Source organism: Haemaphysalis longicornis, unplaced genomic scaffold (assembly GCF_048455015.1).
Source record: "Haemaphysalis longicornis isolate Haplotype H1 unplaced genomic scaffold, Haemaphysalis longicornis Haplotype H1 scaffold_5, whole genome shotgun sequence".
Taxonomy (NCBI): domain Eukaryota; kingdom Metazoa; phylum Arthropoda; class Arachnida; order Ixodida; family Ixodidae; genus Haemaphysalis; species Haemaphysalis longicornis.
In genome coordinates this window covers 59,262,866-59,287,410 of record NW_027526385.1, presented here as the reverse complement: position 1 = coordinate 59,287,410, position 24,545 = coordinate 59,262,866, and the positions used below count along the sequence as shown (strand labels likewise).

At 47.2% G+C, this 24,545-nt stretch overlaps 1 protein-coding gene across 1 annotated transcript; it reads right to left on the bottom strand.

Moving 5' to 3' along the window:
• Positions 1 to 847: 847 nt before the first annotated feature.
• On the bottom strand, positions 848 to 23,301 carry Npl4 (nuclear protein localization 4). Its single transcript, XM_077670516.1, has 13 exons — positions 23,141 to 23,301; positions 22,888 to 22,968; positions 22,672 to 22,787; positions 19,002 to 19,238; positions 15,399 to 15,447; positions 15,225 to 15,313; positions 13,271 to 13,574; positions 11,918 to 12,076; positions 9,075 to 9,201; positions 7,047 to 7,207; positions 4,265 to 4,591; positions 2,659 to 2,770; positions 848 to 1,835 (listed from the first exon to the last, which is right to left on the bottom strand). The coding sequence occupies exons 1-13, from the start codon at positions 23,141 to 23,143 to the stop codon at positions 1,720 to 1,722; spliced, it is 1,881 nt and encodes a 626-aa protein (XP_077526642.1). The 5' UTR covers positions 23,144 to 23,301; the 3' UTR covers positions 848 to 1,719.
• Positions 23,302 to 24,545: the final 1,244 nt, after the last annotated feature.

Here is a 24,545-nt window from a genome sequence, read left to right as displayed (position 1 = left end):
ATGGATCTTCCATTCATTTTTTTCTCCAACACTGGCTGACAAGTGTGCATAGCAGCAGCATATTCCACTTGGCAACACGTAGGTATTGTAGGGTGTAGTAAACATGTTGCCGATAGAGTGCAAGCCAGTGTTTATGCTAGCTTATGTGGTGAAAATTCAAGGGTTTTCAAGGACTTGCCTTGTGTACAGATTTTCAAAGGCCCCACTGCCTATTAAAAATTTATGTAAGGGTAGTGTTCAGGGCAAGGATGAAGGCTTGAAATGATGAGACAGGTATAGTCAGAAATTGGCACAGTTGCTGGAGCCAGCCTTTCAATAAGCAGACCTATTTTCAGACAAATCTTTGTTGAAACAATGGCTCCAGAGACATTCCCTCCTCTGACGATTTCTCATAACTGCGTGTAGAAGTGTCACGGATAAGAAATTTTAGTGTGTTACGAAATTCAAATTTAATTAGCTAAAACGACCGACCAAGCAACAAACGCTCACTTTATATTATGTAGCCTCAAGTTGATTTTGCGATTATTAAAAATGCACCTTCACGAAATTCGAGGATTCTCAAATCGGTCAAATTTCCAGGACTTTCAAGCCCTTAAAAACAAGCTTGCCAAATTCAAGGGTTTTCAAGGACGTGCATAGACTCTGGAAAGCCAACCCACATCCCCAGGTCTTGATCATACCCCCTGTAATCATGTTCGAGCTTCTCTGACCTAGATGGACAAATGGACAGCTCGTAAAAACCAGTTGTTGCTTACGATTTTTGCACAATACCACCATGCAATCCAACAGCTGCCCTGCCTGCCAAATGTGCAAAAAAAAAAAAAAAAAAAAAACACACACAAAATAATTCATTTTTTATGTACATAAATCCTCGTTTATTAATAAAGAAAATAGTATAACATCAAGCAAGTCGTTTGCGTGGCTGCAGCATCTTCAGCTGCACAATCCCTTACAGTGCGAACACGTGTGACGCTGGTGACAGCAATAGCTTGAAGAACTTTTCTTGCCTCTTCACCAAGCAGTAGATGGGCAGCGGGTGCGTACACCGAGAATGAATTGGGTTTCTGCAGGCCGCCACAAGTGTTTCTACATCACGGCGACCGCAGCTGATATTTCACCAGTGCGGTACGTACAACAGGGCAAGAATGTCAACGCCCTTCTTTATTTCTCGTGAAATGTGAACACTAGCGGTCATTCGTAGAGCACCTAGAAGCGTCACGGCTGAAAGTGGCCCCATTGGCCCAGCACGCTGGCATCGTGCCAATAAGAAAAACCTACGATAAGATCACGGTACAAGTCATCAATTTCTTCGAGCCAACCCTCAGAGAGTAAGCTCATAAATTTACTATTTAAGTCGTAACTAGAAGCATTTTCTTCCCGATGAACGTCGCATGCACTCATCTCTGAGGCGAATTTGAGGCGGAAGCAAGGACTGCCTTTCAGGAAATCCTTGGCCCAGAAATGATTGAAATGACCGAGCCAGTTTGCAAAGTTTTACTCTTAACGCGATTTCAATAAATTATCAATCGTCGATCAGTGGAGGAGCGAAGGGTCATAACGGAAAATTTGGTGGCCGGCCAACGTCACTTGAGCACTTTTTGCTTGCTGCCCAGCAAATGTCACAGCCGAGGGTTGAGGGAGAAGGAGTTGGGGAGAGGGGAGAAGAGAAAAAAAAAGAGGGAGGGAGGGTTTTTCGGTCGCCGCTGCCACGCCTTCTCCCTACTGGGGCAGCCCGCACATCTCGCATGCATTGCTGCTAACAGCGTTGAGAAATGTGCAGTGCTGGCAGGTCCACGACGCGGCCTGCGGTCCGTCCCGGTGCTCGCCCGACGTGCCTGCAAGGGGAAAGTTGCAGTAAGGGGATACGGGAAAAACACACTGGCGCAATGTAAGCAGGGCACGCTTATATGAGATTGCAAGAAACAGCAAAACGGAGGGGGAGAACCAATCAACTGCTAAACCGTGACACGTTGGACCGACGTCAGAGGAAAGCCTCGTCTTGCATTGAGAAAACACAAAGTAACGTAGAACCCCGTTGATACGTTTCCGGTTCATACGATCTTCTGGTTACAACGCTCTCAATTGTGAACACTAAAATTACCCATAGTACGTTTCTCCCTCGCGATTTTTAGGTGCGGAGTACCTTAGGACCTCACAATGTCCGTCCGCGTCTGTGCGCATAGCATTTACAATCACAAAAAATCACACAGGCACCGGCAGGATTCGAGCCTGTGTCTGGTAGACCAGACAGAGTTAGTGTCAGTCGTCTTACCCATTGGGCTACGACCGTGAGTTAGTACCCGAGAGTCAAACGGCTTACTCCCTCGCCTGTGACGATGCGGAGTACGTTAGGACCTCCCAATGTCCGTCCACGTCCATCCGTGCGCACACCACCATCAAGCGATTTAGGAAATGGTGCAACTCGCGGCTCGAATCGAATGACGGTCGGGGTGGAAATCGGATGTCACTCGGGGCGCAACTTGGATGTCATTTCGAGTCCCCGTACTCCACATTCTCACCATCATCCACGGAGTGGAGATGCTGCCATTTTTTTTAAACGTATCAGCAATGTTCTACTGTACTAGGACCTTCCCCATTTTAAACTTTGAACTCCAAAACAAAGATGTCATATAAAGAGAAAGAGTCGCCTTCGCCTACCTTGGGAAGCCAGTATCTGCTCGAAGGTCTGCCACTGGTCGTTGCTTATCCATTGCTTGGCCATTTCCCGGTTCTGTGTGCGAACGGCCTCCAGAAGGGGGGCCATGGTCTCCTGGAAACACAAAGACAAACACTTTCTGAGAAAGAAAAAAAAGCACACTCTTCATTGTAACACTGCAACAAACAGCTCATCGAAGCTAGCACGACAACCTTGAGTAATACAGTCATAAAGTTTCATATAGTAGAGGAAAATCTATTGCTGCAATTGCATACTCTCATAGGTGTAACCATACCAGCTAGCCCCGCTCCTCTTTTACTTGGTTTGGCTATCCCCATGGCTACTTTTCACTCCTGAAGCCAAAGTCAACAAAAGTGGGTAACATTTTTTTTTTGTTTTCCCTCTCCCGGGAGCTTCTAAACAATTCCTGACGAATAGATCCTTTCAGGCTCCACTTTTTAAATGACAAAACAACATTAAATAACCTTTTGCAATAATATTGTGTTCTTTTCGTTGCCACAGACAACTTTTCAGCCTGTTCATTAGCCATGCCTAGGACAAATGTAACGTTCCTACAAAGAACACAACAACATGCTTGCTGAAGTGCAGCTCATCTAGAGAGAGAGAGAGAGAGAATAACTTTATTTAGCCACACAAAATTGCGGCGACTACGTGCCGGATGGAGTGGTTCCCTCTTCACGGGACCCATATGCTTCCACGGCTGCCTGGCCCCAGGAGATCAGGACGAGCTGGTCTTCCAAGGCGGAGCTGGTTAGCAAGGTCTCCCATCGCTCGTTAAGGGGTGTGGGAAGGGTGATGGAGGGTTGGGTAAGGGGTGGGGGGATTGCCTCGGTGAAATCACACTCTCCGATGACGTGCCGGAGCGTGCCCAATTGCCCGCAGAATCTACACTCTTTCTCGTATATCTCGGGGTACATTCTGCTTTGAAGATAGGGGTGCGGGAAGGATACATTAGCACCACATTTCCCATCTGTATATACAGTGTAGCCCATTTATAACGAACCCACTTACAGCGATATAGCGGTTATAACGAAGTGATCTTGATTTCCCGTCCCAATTATAGCGGTCTTATAATAGTCCAGATATAGCGCAAAAGCGGTTATAGCGAAGAAATTTCAGATTCCCGCTTACTTCGTTATAACCGGGCTACACTGTATTAGTAAAACATCGTCACAAGAAACACTCAAGACTCAAGGGACCTTGTAACCAAGGTCTCTTGTATGCAATAAACCAACCAAACCACTTTCATTCAAATGTCTCTCATAACCACGTGTCTCTCGTAACAGTGCCTTTTGTGACGACGTTTTACTGTACTACGAAACTATGGGTACGGTGCCTTGATTGGTACGGCACCCCGGGTGGTATGGCACCTCTAGTGGTACATACCCCAAGTAATAGTACCCAAAGTGGTACGGTACCTCAAGTGGTGCAGTATCGCAAGTGGTATAGCACCTCAACAAGGCACGGTATCTCAGGTACCCACAGTGGTGCGGCACCTCAAGTGGTCTGGTACCTGAAGCTCTACGATACCTGAAGCCGTACGGTATACCCCAAGTGGCACGGTACCCCAAGTGGTAGGGCCCTCACCTTGAGCGGGACAATGTCCTGCGAGGCCAGGTAGAGCAGCAGGTGGAAGTCGGAGAAGGCCTCCAGCGCAGCGTCGGCGCTGGTTGCCCCGCCGGCCCCGTTGGCGGCGCCCGAGGTGAACTGGGCAATGTGGGCGGCCACGGCGGCCAGGTCCTGGATGTGTCCCTCGAGCAGGCGGTTCTCGACGGGGAACCGCCTCTTGCCCGGTGTGGCGCAGAAGGTGTACAGGGGCTCCATGGGCGTCGACACCGGCACGTCCACCAGCAGGTACTCGATGGGGAGCGGACGCGCCATCTGGGTCACCTCGTTGCCGTAGCTGTCCGTGTACTGCAGGGACAAGAGAACTCCCAAGTCAATTTCTCTTGCAAGGGAGAACCGACTTCAAGCTCCCCTTTAAAAATTTCCCTTTAATCAGAATGGCATGTTGTTAAGGGTCCAGATGACATTCTCACTCTTGTACCACCAACCAATGTATTTAAGCAAATAAAAATGAAATTAAAAACGAACTAACGAGAATAGCAGGTCATAGCAGAGCGGAGAATCAGTACCACTATGGTAACTCTTGGCGACTGGTGCCACTGTGTGTGCAGGGGCAGCGAAACCAGTTGTGCGTTAACCGCGTACCACGTGCCCTGCTGGGACTGGTTCTCCCCACTGCTACAACTAGCTAAAAGAGAAAGATCATAGAGGTGTGCTGCTTGACTTCACTCATCCGGTATGGCTTCACCCATGAGGAATAGCATCGTGACTGCTCTTCTACTTCTGGTTTCTCAGTAAGTAGGGAGCACAGCGTGACGACAGTGACAGTAGGGATGCAATACATATGTAGATTGATTGACTGATTGTAGGGTTTAACGTGCCGACGCAACGCAGGCGATGAGGTGCACCATAGTGGAGGGTTCTGGATTAATTTCGACCACCAGGGGATCTTTAACGTGCCCTGAAATACTATGTATGCGAAATAATATGTATGTTGAGATAAATTCTTTGCTTGCAGCAGGGTATTCAACGTACTCTACCGTTAAACATAGGGTGACCAGACGTCCCATTTTAGCCGAGACAGTTCCGTTTTCGAGGTCCGCTTCTGCCATCCTGTCTTTTTGCCCCAATAAACACTCATGTCCCGTCTTCCCATGACGGCATACTTACAAAATTAACGCCAAGCAAGTTGATCAAACGAAAAGTGTGCCGACTCGTGTATTTCATAAATATGACCTTAATTACTTCAAGAATTTGCCAAGAGAGTAAACTTTATTTCTCGAAGACTTCAAAGAGCGCTTTGAAGTTTCTTTGCGAAGACGGACTTTCAAGAGGCGTTCTTTGACCACTAAGTCCTTGTCAAGCAAATCACGGAAACGAAACTAGAAGATTGGACATCTTCAGGTATTTCAGTCTTCTAGAGATGGGTGCAAATCTTCGAAGAGATGACCACAAGGGTTGTATGCTGCGCCGAGAGTTCTGTCGTCGCGGAACTGGTGCTATGGTTTCCGGGAACCACTGCTCTAGTGGACCACGTTTTTTTCCACTGTGGACTCAACATGGACATCAATCTGTTGTCAATATTGCGCACAATGTATCTTGTGCGGCTGGACTTTCTGTATAAGCACGTATAATTTTTCAGTCGAGTCTTACTTAAAAAATTTAATTTTAACCTTTTTCCCAATCTCAACCTCTTGCCTTTTGTATGTTTCCCTTAATCCCCCCCCCCCTGCAATGGTGTGTCCGGTTTTATACATCCAAGAATATAGTCACCCTAGTTAACAGCAAGAATCAGCCCTGTAAAGCTTTTCCGCCAGCAACAGCACTGCTTTTACTGATCTCAGCAGCACCTCAATAGCATGAGAGCACTGCGAGACGTGGGGCCATTCATTCTTGCTGTAGCTCTGGGCCGTGGTTTAAACTCAAACTAGCAGAGTTTGGCCGAAATATCTGACAAGGTACATCTGTCTAGAGGGAGGTGTGATCATTACAAACAGCAATAGTCAAACCTGCTTATAGCAAAACCAGTCATACTGTTTCAGGTTTAACAGTGCACAAGCTGCGTATGCAGAACACAATGTGCTAATGATACTATGATGTTATGCCATTCGTTATGTTTCCATAAGCCGACGGGAGGGGGGGATCATGGGTCTTGAAGTTTTTTTAGCTCCTGTAAACTGAATAAACGTTGTAAAACTTGCCAGTCTTGATTTTTTTCTTCCCGTTTTAATTTCAAAGCATGCAATCATCCTGCCAATGCGTTTTCAAGACAAACAAAATCTGCAATTTTTCAAAAAACAACACAAAAAAAAGGGATGCTAAGAAACTATAGTCTGGATATGTTTGGATACTATGAACACTGGTGAGTAATTATAGCAGACTGTTTCTTTTTTTCTTCTTTTTTTAGCTACCGAGGCAGCTGTGTTTCCCATCCACTTTCTTGTACATTTATGTACAGTCATTGATAAAAGTTTCTGGGCCAAGCCGAAAGCAGCAGCCCGCAAAAAATTCAACGTACAAGCTTATGTCTCGAGTGAGGCTGAACCGTTTTATGCCGCAAAGCCAGAGAAAACACCTTTCTTTCTTACTGTCATAAAACAATTTTGTCACATTTAAAGGTAGAGCTTATTCCTTGAATTCTTCGTGGTCCAGAAGGCTTAGAATTGTCCCACAAAATTTCGACAAAGGGTGTACACGCAGAGGCATTCATCCCCTGGGGGTGATAGCCACAATGGGTGTGTAGTGTGTGCCCAACCTTGGCTCGGAAGCCATTTTGTGGCAGCCCCCCTTTCAGAAGACGTACCTTGTAGAAGACATCGGGCACGTACTGGGCGTTGGAGGACTCCCGGACGTAGCCGAGCTCGGGGGCGTCCCGGGTGGGCACCAGGCAGTTGTCGCGCACCAGCGCCATGCACTGGTTCGACACCTGGTACCCCTCCATGTGCACCCGGTGCTCAGAGTCGCCTGCACACCAGCCACCACCACACAGCAGCACTTGTTACGCAATTACCCCTTTGTCACCCTTACCATACACCGTGCCTGCAGCTTCCAAGTGACAAATTTAAGCTGGGGAACCCAACCTGATACAGTTGTGGCGCACTCCTCGTAAAAAGGGAGCAAGAGCACGGTGATGTTTATCCAGCATAAGACCTCCATGCACTACCGACTTCAGCCTCATCAGCGCAGTCTTTGTTGCTCTTGCACGCCCAGAGTTTTCTTGCCCTCAGGACCACCTACAGAGCTTGATATGAAACGATGCTGCCACTATTGCTTTGGAATCACTCCCCAAGCCTAGGTCCCACACTGGGCCAACACTGACAGTGACGCCCACTTTACATGCCCAGCATCGTTGATGCAACGCTGTCACAAGCCGTCTGAAACGGTTGTTGAACGGCTGGTTCAAACAATCACCAAGAGGCGAAAAAAAAATTGACATCTACCTCCATGCAGCCGTACAGCTGCAAAGGTGGATGTCCTGGACCAGGACGAATTTTTCTTCAACTGCCAAGTTTCTGAGAAAGCTGTGCAGCTTTACTTTGCAGCCGCACGGCTGCACTGAGGTGGATGTCAAATTTTCCTTCACAGGAACTTACTCTCCCTTGGGGATTTCCCCTAAATCTGACCGTTAATCAAGAGGCTCGAGGTGGCTGTGCCAAGTCTCCAGGGATCCCAACTACCGTACTTGTTCGAATATAAGGCAAGGTTTTTCCAAAATCCGTAGTCTCAAAGTCTGTGATGTGATAGGGTGGAAAAAAATCAAGCCTATGGCCAATCCACGAGGTTTTCGGTGAACCAAAGAGATGCTGGTCGAGAGTCATTATCAGGATACCAAAGAGGCAGAAGTGGAGGAGGACGTTTTGGGCAGGACGGCCCAGTGGACTCGCTGTTATTGGTGAGCAAGTCGTTAGGTTCTGCGGCCTGTCGACAGGACTGTCAGGCACCATATCCCCGTTATCTACAACGACCTAGGTTTCGCCACCGGGCCACAATTCTCCGTACCCACTACTGGCTTGAACCACAGCCCTCATGGCACAACGACGATGCGTCCATCGTGCCTTCAACAGCCTACCGTCATCTTCTTCTTCAATCCAAGCCAGACTTTCAATATGTAAGAGCTGAACAACCTTTTATTTGGTTTATTGAATTTAACTTGCACTCTTCCGTTGCCCGCATCATTTCCGCCACCTGAACATTTCAACCGTCCTCTGTATCCGTTTGTGTGGCGCCTTCCTTCTATTACATAAATGTTCTTCCACGTATTATTCCAAAACCCCGTGTGGCAGTCCTTCAGATGTGCATCCGAGTACCTTGTTTGAGTCTCCGAAACCTCATAACATCACAAAGTCATACCTCGCCTTATATTCAAAGCTCAGTATCTACATGGCGATTTTTTTTACTCTCCGAACTGCACCCTTGCCTTATAATCGTGACTGCCTTCAAATCGAATAAATACGGTAGCTCCGTCATTTCTCCTTGCGGCTTCTCTTTCGTGCATGCCGTCACATGACACTGAGAAGCGTCAAGGCATCAATCACCAACCTTGCAGTGGCCTGGGTTGCTAACAACGCAGTTTTCAACCAATCCACCTTTTCTTCAGGCAGCAAGAGTGCAAGTTTCTTAGAAAGACACTTATCCCAAGGCCAATTTGCAGAGGGCCAACAAGAGTAACTGGGATGCGCGTCTTGGTAAATCGTGCCAAGGCGTGCACAACCAACTAGCCCTCGTTTTAGCTTTGCCGACAAAGAGTAGTTGGCTCTGCAAGCTGAGCGTCTGGCGGTCCACACTTCCTCCCATTTTTTTAAGCTCAAACCCCAGTCAACGCGGCACTCGCCCGTGACGCAGACTGTGACGAATTTGGAGCCAAAGTAGCCGTCCGGAGAGAGCTTGCACGGGTTCGGGTGCTCGTTCTGGAAGTGGCCCGCCATGATGCACTCCTGGGCGCTGAGGAAGCACGACTCCTGCAGCAGAACATACAGGGAAGGCAATGCGCGCTCAGGGTTGCGACACGACTGCCAGTGTAAAATTCAGTCACGTCTTGTTAAGGGGGGACTCCGGCCTTAAAACAACTTATTTAGAATTTACAAGTAAACTCTGTGAAAATTGTCAGTGTTGCTGTTTTTTCCCCACTGATTTCAAATATGCCTTCATTTTTTTCAGTTGGTCAATTGGTTCTTGCGATAATTAGAGAGGATTAGCCATTTTTGGTGGAAGAATGGACAAAACAGTGCTCGTCAAAAAACTGTAATCTTTATATTTTCCAATACTATGAACCCTGGTGAATGCAATAATCGAAGCGTTTTTTTTTTTGCAGCTCACTAAACCTTGGGTGTTCGAAATGGTTCCTTGCCACTATGTTCCTTGCAATATATGTTTAAGGACCCTATCTAAGATTTTATCTGGGATTATTTTTTACTTTTTAAACTTACTGCAAAAGCTGTTGCATAGCACAATACCTAATAACATTAGCCCACAATACTCAAGTAGGTGCCAACGATTTCGTGAAAGCTCTCCGCCTTTATTTTTTATTTCTTGGTTGGCGTTTCAATGTTCTTTTTCCTGCTTCTGCTGTTTTTCTGAGGCTGTTTGATTTAAAAATGCAGGTAATATCGCCTGCATCTCCTGCACTGTCAGCAATTGTGCCAGCTGGAGATATTAAATCAGCAACTCTTGCTGCAAGCTTTGCCTTTGTTTTTCTCGTGTTGTCAACCTCCTACGCAACATGGCTGCCTTGCTCCTGAGAGCTGCTCTTTTTCCGATATTTCAGATTTTAGAATACATATTTGCTTCAATGTACCGTATTTACTCGCGTAATCCTCGCACTCGCGTAATCCTCGCACCCCTAATGTGAGCCACCAAAACTTGGATTTTTTGGTTCCTCGCATAATCCTCGCACCCCCAACTTTGCAGCGGCGAAAGTTGCCTGCTCGCGAAACTCGCATGGTGCACGCGCTCTCTAACGCGCGCCCTCCCCCGCCGCCTCTCCGTTCGCCGGAGAGCGCTGTGTATCCAAGGCCATCCAGGCGCCCTAACAACCTGCATGGCTACACCCTAACAGTGCTAACAGGCGCCTTAACACGCTACTCCCACTGTCCTTGAGCCGGTTTCGCGTGCGCGCAACTAGACGTTCGCGTAGCCCGCTGGCGTGTCGTCGTGTCGCCGTCGTGGTCTTGTCGTTGAGCAGCAGCAGTCAGTGAGTCACTCGCGTCAGTGGTGGATAGCTCGCTGCCATTTTGAGAACTTTTTGATCTCGTTGTTTTGTGCTTGGGGCCGCTTCGCCATGGATAAGAACGCTAGCTACACTGCCGCTTTCAAATTGAAAGCGCGCAATCGCACACGGCAACCGCGCCGCAGGCAGGCACTTCGGCGTCACCGACTTCAACGTGCGTTACTGGAGGCGACGAGATATGACGACGACGAGATAGGGCGCGCGCCAGAAAGCAAAGGCGGCAATTTCATGATCGCTGATCGACGGAAGACTGTTTACGTTGGAAATAATAAAATAAAAAGAAACAGCTGCTGTTGGCAACACTGAGCTTACATATACAAAAAACTACCGCTACATTTAGCGGGATAGGCAGAAGGCAAATTGGCAACACTGTGCACCGGATTTTTTTTTTCCCCGCATAATTCTCGCACCCCTAACTTCGCATTGACTTTTCCGAAAAAAAAAGTGCGATCATTATGCGAGTAAATACGGTAAGTAATCATTAGCAGACCCACCAAAGAGGACGACATAACTATCAAATGTTTCTATCTCCCGCTGCGCGGATGACAGAAATGAAGGAAAAAATGGCACAAGACCATGACATGCCGCGTAAGCACAGTTTTTCCACAACAGAAAGCTTTCACAATTCCGCTATTTGGGAACATTGTATTAAAGAGGCAACCAAAGGTGGAGCAAGATGTTACCACCTTTCACGTCTGCAAAATCTGCAAATCTGTCACCAACTCATGTGGCTTTCTTACGGTAACTGTGCAGGGACTGCATGAGGAGCCCGTCTTCATGTTGCCGTGACTTTCTTGTACAGACTCTCCCATTGGCAAGATGTCGTTTTTTCGCATGGCTTGCATTTCACGCGATTTACAAGACGTGGGTGCCTTTCTTTTGGAAGCAGTGTCACCTGGCTGCCATGCCCAATTTTCGCACTCGGGAAATACAAATTTGCATCAGTTCTGTCGCCTAAACGGAAGCTAAACTGATTCCAAAAGGACGTTTCCTCAGCTAATTACAAGGTGGCTCTACTTGTCTTGTGCAGTAAAAGTGGGGCACTGAAATCATCAATCAACATTGTCAATTTCAAATAGGCGTGGTACTGAAAGAATTAACAAGCATTTTGAACTAAATGCATCGTAGAGTGCCTTATTGAAGCGATGGTAGGCGCAGTACGCAATAGTCACCATTTGTATAGGGTACTTACTTTTTAAAGAATGCACAAATTGTAACCGATGTGTTACCAATTGTTACCACCAACAAAAAAGGATAAAGAGTCAGCAAATCTGCTCCCACAAAATCCATGTTTCAATTCATCTCTTGTTTTTGAAGGCCTGAGCAGAATTTTAACCGCAGCATCTACCCCACTTGTTTTTTGCCTTTGCTTGAACTTCATTAGTTTGGAACCAACGAAACAGTGCAAAAAAAAAGTGGGCACGCAAGGAAGAGAAAGCCGCACTCACAATGTTGCGCAGGTGCTTCACCGTCCCCTTTTGAAGGTCTTCCGGAATAAGGTCGGTGAAGATCCAGCCAACACGCACCAAGCCAAGCCGAGACGCCAGCTCATCCACTAGCTGTTTCTTGTCGTCTGGCAGGAGCTGGATTGAGTTGACCGTGCTCTCCTGAAAGGCACAACACGCTGGTCTCAGAGGCATGTATCAGAAAATTTCCAGTAGCTTTATAACGAGGAGTACTCCCGCCACATGAATACAATGCCCTTGAGTACAGCATGGGCAGCAATGTACCACTGTCCACAATACGTGCATAAATGAATGTCCCACAAGCCTTGTACAGAACCCAACCGCCAGACAGTGGGTGCACTCAAACTGCATTAGGCAGTCCATAGCTAGTCCTGGCCTGTACAATGGAAGAACGCCTTTCCCACAAACTTCCACAAAACATCTCCATGGGGGCGACTACCCGACAGAAACCGTGCTAGTGGGAACTGTCCAAAATACAGTAGTTAGGAAATTTCTACAACCGAGAGGGGACCGAAACATGGGTCATAAAAGAAAACAGGTGTGTGCAGCAAGCCCGTGTAATCACATTACTGAGATTGGTGGTGGGCATGCAACGGGTGATGTTACCCCTAATGGTCACAGGAGACAGCCACCACTCCACCACACAACACTTATTGCACTTGTGCATTTAGGGCATGGTTGCATCTTGATGCACGATGATCTCAAGGTGATCATTCAGATTGATGTGGTGGGGTATCCACCAGCAGTGCGGCTTTCATTTTTTCTGTGCGCCCCTGGCTTGTGGCATGCGCCTGGCAGTCATGCAAAGGAAAGTTTCGCTGTTGCCGTACCTCGGATCAAGCAGGGGGTACTGCTAAGTCCCTTCTAGCTCCCAACATGACCCATAAAGGGTTCGCGCTCAAATGCTCTCGCAATGCCCTCTGACGGAGCTCTGCACTTTGCCTCCGAAGTTGTGCTGCCACCCCCCCCCCCCCCTTGCCCCAGTCAGCAGAGAGCCACACGTAAAGTTGTACCTACGGGGTCTTCTGCATACCCGTATACCTGGTTGTAAACTCGTGCAGTAGTACCTGCGGCTGTATACCTGCCCGTAAACCCGTATAGTAGTACCTGTGGGGCTCCCGTATACCTGCCTGTAAACCCATATAGTAGTACCTGCAGGGAGGGGCTCCTGTATACCTGCCCGTCAGCTCATATAGTAGTGACTGGGGGGGCTCCTGTATACCCGTATACCTGCCTGTGATCCCATATAGTAGTACCTGCGGGGCTCCTGTGCCAGTATAGCAGTACCTGTGGGGGCTCCCGTGTACACCCACCCGTCCACCCATGCGGCAGTACCTGCGGGGGCTCGTAGATGGCGGCTACGGTGGCGCGGATGCCCAGGGGCACGTCCTTGTGCGGCTGGTAGCGGCCGTAGAGGAAGCCCACCCGCTGGTGCATAGTCTCGCGCCAGTAGTCCAGGAAGTGCTCGACGATGGAGGGGTTCTCGAACATCACCATGTCCACATGCCGGTACGCCTGCCGGTTCAGCGTCACCGCACTCGGCTGGCACTTGGTGCAGATGCCCCGGGGCCAGGGCGCGTGGTCCCGACAGCCCGGGCGCAGCTGGCAGCTCACGTTCTCCAGGCCCGCAAACTTGCCCCTGCGACGACGCATGAGGGTGAGGACTGTACGAAGAGGCAGGCCACCACGTGGAACAGCTATGCGGGGCCTACGGATCGTTCGCTGGCATGCGGACTGCATGAACTGGGGACCTTGCATATTTACAAAATTCAGTATTTTTAAATAATTCGGGGAATTCAGAAAATCTGAGGTTGAACTGTCTGCTCTAAAATACTTTTAGGGGCAAAGCCCCTTCGGGACTGAGGCTGTTGGTGTCTCCTGCCGTCATCGTAATCGTTGTCTCATGTAGTCATGGTACCAAAACACCAGGAAAAACACCAGGACACTCGTTTACACCTCACGCTATAGAGAGCTTTGTGCTTCAAAGACAAGAGACTTTTCCAGCAAAGCTGTATACCTCTACCCCCCAATGGTTTAATCTCCACGGGCAAAAAACGCCAAGGCGCCAATAATACACTTACAGGTGGTATTCATTGGAAAGTTTAGCTATCAATTTCTGCGCCTGGCAACACTGAAACGGACATGGCACGGCTTGTGCCACTGCACCCGCACTCCGAAGAAAAAAAAACACCAGCGTGCGTCGTCTGCTCCGTCTCAACCCGATTTTTAACGGTGGTGTCAACAGAGAGGTTATTAATCGTGCGCACATTGGACTCGGGGCATTACTTTGTGTTCAGTGGGGTAGAGTTTGGAACGTCCAACACAAATCATGTGCTTTAGCACGGACAAGTACCACCATCCAACGGAGCCCAACGTGACAGTGACAGCGCACTCACATGGTTGCCTGCCTGCATGGCTCGCCAGTGAATACAAGCTATACACTGCACGCTTCACCAGGTTTTACGTTAGTGGAGATGGCCCGGGAATTTTTTTAGTTGTGCGCTCAATGTTGCACAAACTGTAGAGAAACACCAGTTCCCAATTTTCTGCACGTACTGAACTTTGCGAGACCAAGCGCATGAGAAAAAAATGCATTAACCTGCCTGAACATGCTAACAGTGACTGGGAGACACCTTCACACAAGATATAGCCGTCAAACTCTACATGCTACTTGAGAAACACAAAGACACGAGGCGATGTGTTGGCCCACAGGCTACCTGATGGTGAGAATCAGTCTGGTTCACAAGCATAACATTTTACGAACACAGTTCTTGCACTTTTCACACACCCAAAACAGTACTAAGCTGATTACAAAAAAAAAAAAAGCAACGAAGCAGGCTTTAAAGAAAACTTTCCTTCAGCTGCTATTTGGGGGAAAAATGGAACATTATGTTTTTGGCTCCGAAGCGCTGATGTCTAGCTCAAATATAATGTGCGATCTGTTTCTCATGAATTCAGAGAAACGGTGTTTCTCATGAATTCAGAGTACAACGATTAGAAACCTGCAAAAACTAAGTTGTGCATGCTGTCAGCACACGGAGACACAAAGGCAATTCAAATCAGCTTCACCTTCACAATGCACAGCAAGACAATGATCGCCTTGAGCGAAACTACACTGCTCGCCAAAAATGAACCCCCTCTTGTGTATGCATACATCGAGCAAAGTGGCATAGGAGCGTGCCAGTACCAACTGTTTGGAATTACGATTTCAGATCTCCACGCCCATTTGAAACAGACTTTTTATCCCCAAAAGAGCAATTCGAAGCTTCTTAAAACCGCAGCCACTCACTTGTCAAGGCCCCCGGTCATCTTGCGCAGGTAGGAGTGAAATGACAAGTGCTTGATGCTGTGCTCGCGAAGGTAGTTCTCGTCGTACGGCTGGAAAAAAAAAAGAAAATAGGGGAAAAGCGAGCATTAGAGGCAGGAAGCTTCCACAACCTCCACAATAGATAAAGCTACCCACCTCTAGTGGAGTGCAGTGTACGCACTTGGCATTGGCCCCATGGTGACAGCTGCAAAATAAACAAATTAAATAAATAAAACCAGGGCCATTGCATTTTCAGGAAAAGCATTGTAAAACGTGATTTCTCACGCATGCACATGATGGCGAAACTCGTTAAAATTAACAAAAATGAGCCTGCGAGTTTTCCCCAAGCAAGATGCGTTCAACCTCAGTGGACACACCAGAAATCATGCAGTGCACATCGGTTGAAATGTCCGCAGGTGTCCGTCTCGCACAAATTCCTCACTGCACCAATGATTACATGTGCAGTATGTCATTTATTTGTTTCAGATTTTAACATGCAACCATAAACAATGTCACAACCTGTAACAACGTGCGTTCCCAAATGCCAAACAATAGTAGCCGTTGACCTGTCTCAGATAGTGCCAATAAATGCCCAAGATGAAAGTGTGTTTGTGTTCTTATAGGCTTACATAAGTATCGTAATCATAAGTATAATAATAATAAGTATTGTATGTATAAGCATAATCATAATAAGCATATAAGTATAAGCATAATCAATATAAGCATGATAATTGTAAGTGTGGGATGGGGCCTTTCTTTCTGTACGTAGGTGCATTTCTCCCATTCGCATCAAAATAAATCAATTTTACACCAAGGCGAACACATAAAACGCATCGTAGCTAAAATTTCCCAGCAATTCTATGACTAGCAAAAAGAAAAAAGACCCCATGGAGATAATGGTTCCCAATGTGATCAGAATAATTTAAACCTGACATTGTAAAAAAAGAGGGACTTGGGCAACCAGCAGTGCCAAATGCCACGCCTCTAAACAAAACATGACTAGACCATGGACAGCACTTGAATACACACTCGCAAAGAACAGCTTACATGCCTGCATACACGTGTATGTACCGTAATTACCCGATTCTAATGCGCACTTTTTTTCCGGAAAAATAGATCGAAAAATGGCATGCGCGTTAGAATCGGATACGAAACCGAAACTGCAGAAACAACGACAATTTTGTCCCGCCCATCGCTATCGCCATCTCAAGATGGCGCCAAAGCTTTTAGCAACAATTTTTCGGACGCAGGAAGCATAGGCGCCTAGGCTTTTCCATCGGCGTTCACACAAACCGTCAAATTGTTCCACTTGCGCGCTTGAAAACAGCGGTGGCAGCAGCGGCTCTCACGCGTTCAAAACGAGCGGTCGGCTGAAGCATGCGCCTGTGGAGAAGCTCGCAGGATGGGCGCGCGAGCCGTGGGCCACGATCCCATCGACCATGGTTGAACATCCGTTATGAAGTGTGGCATCGTGAACGCGCTTGATGCCACCAAGGACGAGATGTTGTGTTCAGCGGAGAGCGACGACGAGTGAGATGAGTGAGATTACTTCGAGAAATAAATCGCCCGTTTCTCTTGCATTCGTTTTTCTTGCTCACAAAGTTCTGTGAGCGTTACAATCGGAGGTGCAAGTTTTTTCGGTTTTTTTTTTTGCCGGGAAAATTGGGTGCGCGTTAGAATCGGGGGCGCGTTAGAATCGGGTAATTACGGTATATGACTGGGGGATAAAAGCCTGGGGGAAGTAGGTAATTTCAGCTACCAAATCAACTGCCACAATGTGTCTCCCAGCTGTGTGGTGCGAGTTCGTGTGAGACGTACTATGGAGTTCACACTTAAAGGGAACGCAGGAGCGATGGCAGCAGCTACTACCACAGCATCCTAACAGTGTCGCACAGAAACAGTGCGTCTGCGCGTCGCGGAAGCCAGGAGAGTATGCACTGGATTTTTATTAGCTTCAATAAAGAACTTTACAACAGCAAGCACGGTTTCGACGTGTCGGAGGAATGTCGCGGCGCACAATGCACCTGCTGTCAAGGGTCGCTGCATACGCCAAGCAAGCGTAAACCAGGAAGCTTACGTCGTCTCCATTCTTGCGCGTAACTAATATTATCTCACTTTAGCGCTGTCTCCTTGTAAATTAGCAAAGGCTAATGCTACCGATCGACGCAAGCAGCCCATCCATCTTCGTCTAGTGAATACGAACGGTTCCTATCTGCGTCTTTGTACGTGGGAAACACCGTGCGCTTTCATCTAAAGATACAGCGTGTTTTTGTTCGTTTAACGTCTCCTTAACGAATTTAGCATTCAGCTGAATGATATGCTGCGTCTTTGTACGTGGGAAGCACCATGTGCTTTCATTGTAAAGAAAGAGCGTGCTTTTGTTCTTTTAACGGCGGCCTAATGAATTCAGCGTTCAGCTGAACAGTATGCTCAATGATAAAGACGTTAACACCGCGCGGACATCACCTTGAAAGGCCTGACTACCGTGTTCTTTGGGTGTTCCATTGTACCGTAAGCCACCAGGTGCAGGTCTGTCATTACTACTTGCAGCTTTAAACATTGAACTTTCGCTGTCAATACTAAAATGCTGGGGACATGCTCCTCGAAACAACTTTTTTATTATTAATGAGGTTAGAATGCTGAAATTTTTGCAGCTTGTAAAGATTGAGCTCCTCTTGTCATATATGCAATCCGATTTAAAATATCTGCTCCGGCTGAAATCAGGTTGAAAAACATGGCTATTGAGCAGGCCTCAAATGCGTGAGTGACATTCTTTTGCTATCAATGTCATGCTATCAATGTCAAAACAGGTTGCTTGATGTGATGCCACGGCTATGCTGCCGCGAGGTAGTTCCGCAGATCGGTGCATGGTGATAGCTCGGGCTGCAACATGGTGACGCATGTCGTAGGAATGAACAGTAATCTGTTCTTGCTTTTTGCATCAATCATCGATGGTACAAGAAACACTCAATCATTTCAGCACCGCAGGGTTTGTTTTTGTCATTCACGGCTCTGGTGATGTCGACAGCTTTTAGCACCGGCAGAACGCCGTTAGCAGACAATGCACGCCTGCCCCCAATGACGTGATCGGCATGATGAGTGTATACTGCCATGCGCTGTGTTTGCATGATGCTGTTAGGATGCTCTGGTAGTAGCTGCAGCCATGCGCTCCTGTGTTCCCTCTAAGTGTGAACTCTATCGTACTCCCCCCTTGAACCATTACGTCCAAACGCATAGCGGACGCTTGCCGCCAAACACAGGTAAAACGCTAATATCTCATTGCATTCCATCGATTTCTGTTCTCAATAGTATGCATCTATGTATGGGGGTATGTATACACACAAACATGCACGCACACCATATAACGGAAGACAGCCCACCCAAAACCAGCAGCAAATAATCTAGTAAACACTTTCTGGGTGCAACCAGATAAGGATTATGCATTGCTTTTGTTGCAAATTCTGCGCCGACGTCACCATTGCGTTGCGCGCATCTTTCGTTACGTCGCGGCGGCAGCTATCGCCGCTCCTCTCCCTCGTCCCCCGTCCTCTCTTACGTTCGAAGTAGACATAAGCGAGCCTGGCTTTGACAATAAATCGACGCTCTGCTCTCTTGCTGACCGGCGTGAGCTCTGTTCTTCGGCAAGCCTTTGGGCGGCCCGTGGGATGCTACAGCTTTGTGGCAATTTAGGTCACTGGGGGAAAACGAGAAAGAGGCCGCTCAAAGACGCAAAAAGCAAGAAAAAGTCGAACTGCTCACAGTTTCTCGTCCCGCGGTCGGTCGATCAGGCCCGGCTGCTTGGAGAGGAACACGTCGACTTCATCCTCGACGACCGGTGCGGGAGACTTGGCCGCCGGACTGGCGGGTGACCTGGCGCCTTTCCTCCCGGAGCCTTCCGAGCTGTGGATGGCGTTGCTGAATTTCTCCACAGCACCTTGGCTGTCTTGCCGTGGAGCAGCCTGGTCTGTCCGCACCACGTACAGCATGTCACCATGCCTGAAAGGCAAGGACGAAAACAAACAAGAGAAGTTGTGTAGAACTTTGTTTGGAACCCTTTTGGCTGGTGCTTACACAATGCACTGCAGCCAAACCATTAAAAAAATGCAATTCTTTCTTTAAAGTGCAAGCTGGCCTTAGAGCTATTTTTTTTTTCATTTACCAACCAATTTTAATGAAACTGCACAAAATTATGGAGTTTTTGTGTTGGTTTCAAACCTGCAATTACATATTTTGCAAGTTGATTATTTCTTGGGATAATTAGGAATTAATTGTCATTATTTTGGGTCACAATTAAAAATAACCATTCCATACAGAATGGAGATGACCACATGGCTAGGCAGACAAATGACTAAAGAATACAACGTTGGAAGAACTTTTTTGATTTAGCTATTTATGGTCATTTTACAAAAGCATACTGAACTTCACTCCTCCGGCGCTCTGCCAGAAATTGCTACAAGGTGATGTCAATTGAACACAATAATAATTTCCCCAAGTCTCCACTTGAAAATTTGTTTTCGAAATTGTATTCTCCACACATTTAGGTATCAGAAGCAAAAAAATTACAGTCGTACCTCTTCTGGGTGCCGAGATACTATCTGTCGGCAAAACACTAGATTTGCATTGCATGAAAAGAGCCGCTTTACCATCAAATTCTGCGCCAACTTAGCTGTAGAGTGCACTTTAAAATGCAATTTACCATAAAATATGGCGCCTATTGATGAGAAAATTTGCAGACTGATATAAAAATGGCCATCGATGCCAAAAATGCCATTTTTCAGGAAATGATTTTTTTTTTATCATTTTCCAGCCCCAAAGGCTCATCTGCCCCCATAAAGGACCCCTGCAATGCTTTTTTTTTTTTTTTTTTGCAGGCACTTTTCAGGCTTAATTTCTGTTTTTCATGTCACACAGAGATAGGTGCAAAAAGACTGATCAAGATCCATGCACAAATGAAAGAGCTACTCAATTTTTAAATTTAAAATACTAGTAAATTGGACGTTGCTCCCTTTCCACTGTCCTTGATGACGTCATATTGCGGGACCAAAGATGGAAGCGAAAAAACGCCACGCTTCAGTAGTTTTAAGCCCACAGCTGTTTGATTTGGGTAGCTTCTTTGCGGGGTCATTCGGCAGCACCACGCCAACCGCGACCTGACGTTCAACGCCGACAAGTAGAAGGTGGAGACTGCCGATGTCACCTGCCCTTCACTGCGTTGATGTGTGTTGCTAGGCTTATTTTTCCGAACTCTACCACACTCTTCAAGCTATTTTTGGTCAACAGGGTGGCTGTTTACAACAAGACCTACCTTGAAGTTATGCCCTGGGAGCTTTTTTGAATTAATTCTAAGCGTGAAGTGCGTACACTGCCTTACTATCGAATCTTGACGTGAATGAACTCCACTTGTGTGTTCATAGAAAGGCTAAAGAAGAAAAAAAATCCTAGGCCTCCGCGGGATCAAACAACCGACCTTTGAAAGAAAAGCCTGGAGCGGTAACCACTCAACCATTCCAGCAACGTGGCGGGTTGCAAGAATTTGGCATGGTCTCCCTAGGCATCAACGAATCTTTATGCGTGTGTAGTTTTTGTCATTTATGGTGGGTAGAAATTTGCAGAAATTCTGGCAGTGATAACGTGTGTTTATCGTGAACCGATCTTGCAGATTAGCCCCGTCGTGCTCGTTTTAAAAGCCTATCGCACAGCCGCAATGTCCCCCGGCGCAGGCCAATTTAGTCATGAAAGGAGTGCATAATTTGAATTACAGCATAACAGCCCTCCAACAAAAATAGCTTGGTTGAATTTGTCTCATGGCAGCCAATTGCTGCTAGAGAGAAAAAGTATTATTGTTTTTCGGTGAACGGAATGGCGCTTCCAAGGGCGAAAGCACGTGTTCAAACGTCGAGACTCTTGAAACGGATTGAAAACCCCGAAGCCGCCGTCCGTTTTGCGATTCTCGCTGACTACTCCACTTGTAGCATTGACGCTGATATCTGCTGAGGATAGACATCGTCATATGGAATTCAGACCGACGATTTGGCATGCATTTTAGCAAAGCGCACAGACGCTGGGCTATGCTGAGAGCGGTTCATGGTAACACGGCTTGAAAGTAAGGCCCCTGTCTTACTTGAAAGGGCACACAAGCCCTTCGAGGGCAGCAGTGTCTGCCCTCTGTTACTATCTGAGGTTACGATTTTACGCTCCCTTTAAAAAAAAAATACGACCTAAAGCATCATTTAGGCTTGTTTTGGTCGATACAATGACATATAGAAAATACTGCAAACTCAGCCAATCGTAAGGTGCGCAGGGTCCCCCTGTTGCGCTGTTATATCCGGAGGCTTCGGGTATAATGCCGCATTTGTTCATATTTGTAGACGTAAAAATTAAATAACTTTCTAATTTCACACCAATCCTGATAATGCTTTCTGCATCTGTATCAAAATCACATGAAGTACATACGTAGGGCCAGAAAAGCACACCCTCCCAAATTTTGTTTATAATATCACAGGAGCGACAACCGATCGGCATGTCAGCGCCTTATCACAGTGACCAGCGGTGAAATAGGGGAGAGCACGTGGAGGTGCATAAAATTGTGTGCGCACAAAAGTATCTGCTGAAGGAGTTTCGTCTGCTACGCTGATCTCCTTAGAGCAACACACCCCCGTTCATTCTTATGTTCGATGGCCACTTAGCTACACACTAACAGTAGCTAAGCAGCGTAAACATTCCTGATGCACTTGCCGGGAAAGTGGTACAAAATAAGAATTGAACGTGCATTGTAGATGTGCATGTGCTTCAAATAACCCGAGTTTCAAGTAAACAAAGTCGTGCCAATACCGTGGCGAGGGGTATATCACTCTGAAGGAAACATGCATGCGAGTAGTCTCGCCTATTTCGCCAGTGGACACCATGATAAGGCGCTGGACATGCCGATCGGCCGTCGCTCCTGTGATATTATTAAAAATTTGGGAGGGTGTACCTGCTAAAAAGGCGTTGCCGGGGTCCTTTATTGTATGTTTTAAGTGTATTAGATATGAATATCATACAGGAATTTAGCGGATTTGGTAATGTTGCCATTGCGACATATATCATCGCGTCTCTCTCAACCATTGGGGGCCTCCATAACGTCCATCAGTCTCTCAGGACAATTTCTGTCCAAGAACGCTCGACATGCCAAATGCTCGTATACTAATAGAAAAGCCCGTCTGTAACCAACGCTTACGAACGATTCAAAACAAGCAGGTTACTGGGGCTCTTCGATTTACAGTCGCGCGGACGCACCCCAGATAGTCAACCCGCGGGCAGCCAGAGAATTCCCACCACGTCTGAACATATGCAAAAAAAGCCGGATTGATTCTCGGGTAGTTCGCGGCGAGTCCTGGATTGATAATCGAACAGCCCCACTTAATCCGTGAATGCAGAATGAATGACTTACTTGAGAGTGTATAGGGACAACCTCTTGGCATTTTGCAAGGGAATTTGTTTCGACTTTTCTCTGTTCAGATATACGGCGAAGCACGTCACGCTGGGGAAGTTGAAGGCACACTGTATCTGTAGGAGGAGCAAAACAGGGCTGTCGACTCGTTCGCTCAATTGAATGTCGCGCCGAATACGCAAGAGCGCTTTCAGCGGGCGGATGTAGCGTTCATACCTTGTCGTACAAACTAGCTGTCGTGTCGTTTGCCTCGCACTCTACTCTCTTCGTCCCCTCGGCAGACTGGACGCGAAGAATCTAGAAACATCAAAAGTACACGGGAAGAATTTAGATCACCGGATGCGTCGGTGACGGCCACGACAGCCGAAACAGCGGTCACTGGCGTTTTGTTCCCGTGTTATGACTCAGCCCAGCACAGTAGTACATTTTCCGTCGCTAGCAGCGACGCAAAAAGCCCGAAATCACTGACCATTGTGAGACGATTTGGAGCGAATCTTTCCGCTACGAGCGACGGCTCCCCCAAAAGCGGCGAAAGCAAATCAGGCACAGCGCGACGAAACGAAGGGGATGAATTTCATTTTTTGGCTCCGCTCGCCGTCGCGGCCATTTTGTGGCCTCGGACGCAGGCGCCAGGCATGTAACATGTGGTGCTGCCCCCTAGGTAAACAGTAAAGCAGAAACCGAAACTAAAGCTCACGCGTCTTCACCAAGGAGACTCAGCTTTTCGTACACTCGGCCTTTTATTGTCTTGGGCTACATTAATTAATAGGGGACCCCTGCACCACTCTAAAGGCTAAGCAGGTTACTTCTGTTCTCGATATTAAAATTTTCGATTCGACAGTTTTCATGTAGTTTAAAGCGCGTTTTTCAAAGTACTGCATGCCAGTACTACATCTGCTACGGCTAGCTCATGCTTATCTGAAATACTTAGAGCATAGTACCCAAGCTTTCAAAGCGAATGAACTCTTGTGTGATGCAACTCTGCAGGGAAAGCCAACTTTAAAGCAAACCCTGGTACCTCCGGTGATAAAAATCAATGTGCAATTTCTGTGGTCCAATCTCCTCATGCGACCAACAATGTTGAGCTGGTCTCTTGTGTGATGCAACTCTGCAGGGAAAGCCAACTTTAAAGCGAACCCTGGTACCTCGGGTGATAAAAATCAATGTGCAATTTCCGCAATTTCTGTGGTCCAATCTCCTCACGCGACCAACAATGTTGAGCGGGTCGCAGATAACGCAGCCTTAATTTGCCGAAGGAAGGCCTCAAGGTCATTGTGGTTTAAGAGGAATCCGAGAGGGATGGGTACAAGACGGAAGGATTCCTTAAAGAAATCAGTTCGGATCAGATGAAGAGATCATCTCAAGGATACATGCAAGTCCTCGTCTCGGAGTGTTTCTTATCGGCGGGGGATGACACAGGTATATTTAGTGTCAGGCGGGACGTCTAGATAGCATCATTAACATCGCTAATAGCAATAACGTCACCTGGGGCTACGTGGGGGCGCCACGTAGCAATGCGAAGTTTTTGAAAATGCCAGAGATCTGACGCAGTTTAGTTATTTTGGGTGGGAAACTGAATCTAAAACAAGCAACCAGGACAAACATACATAAAGCACACTCAGCAATTATAAAATACTACACCCAGACCCACAGATTCATCACCCCCTCACATGTTTAAATCTTCTGGGTGGTAAACCACTTCGCGCCATTTTTTGCTTAAGCAAGCCACGGACAATGAAGTTCAACCTACAATATAGAAATTCCAGCCGAGGCTATGCTGTCTGAATACATGGAAACTCTTCTATATTTTGGTAGTACCGAGTCTTTCAAACTGCAATGGGCCTTCCCAACAGTCTTTGATAGTCTGCACTGAC

What these genes read in the sequence shown, in the direction of transcription:
- Npl4 (XM_077670516.1), bottom strand. An exon ending in TTGTCCCTATACACTCTCAA is followed by an intron (nt 19,239 to 22,671) that starts GTAAGTCATTCA and finishes CTTGCCTTTCAG; the next exon opens with GCATGGTGACATGCTGTACG. An exon ending in TGCCCGATGTCTTCTACAAG is followed by an intron (nt 4,592 to 7,046) that starts GTACGTCTTCTG and finishes TTGTCCCTGCAG; the next exon opens with TACACGGACAGCTACGGCAA.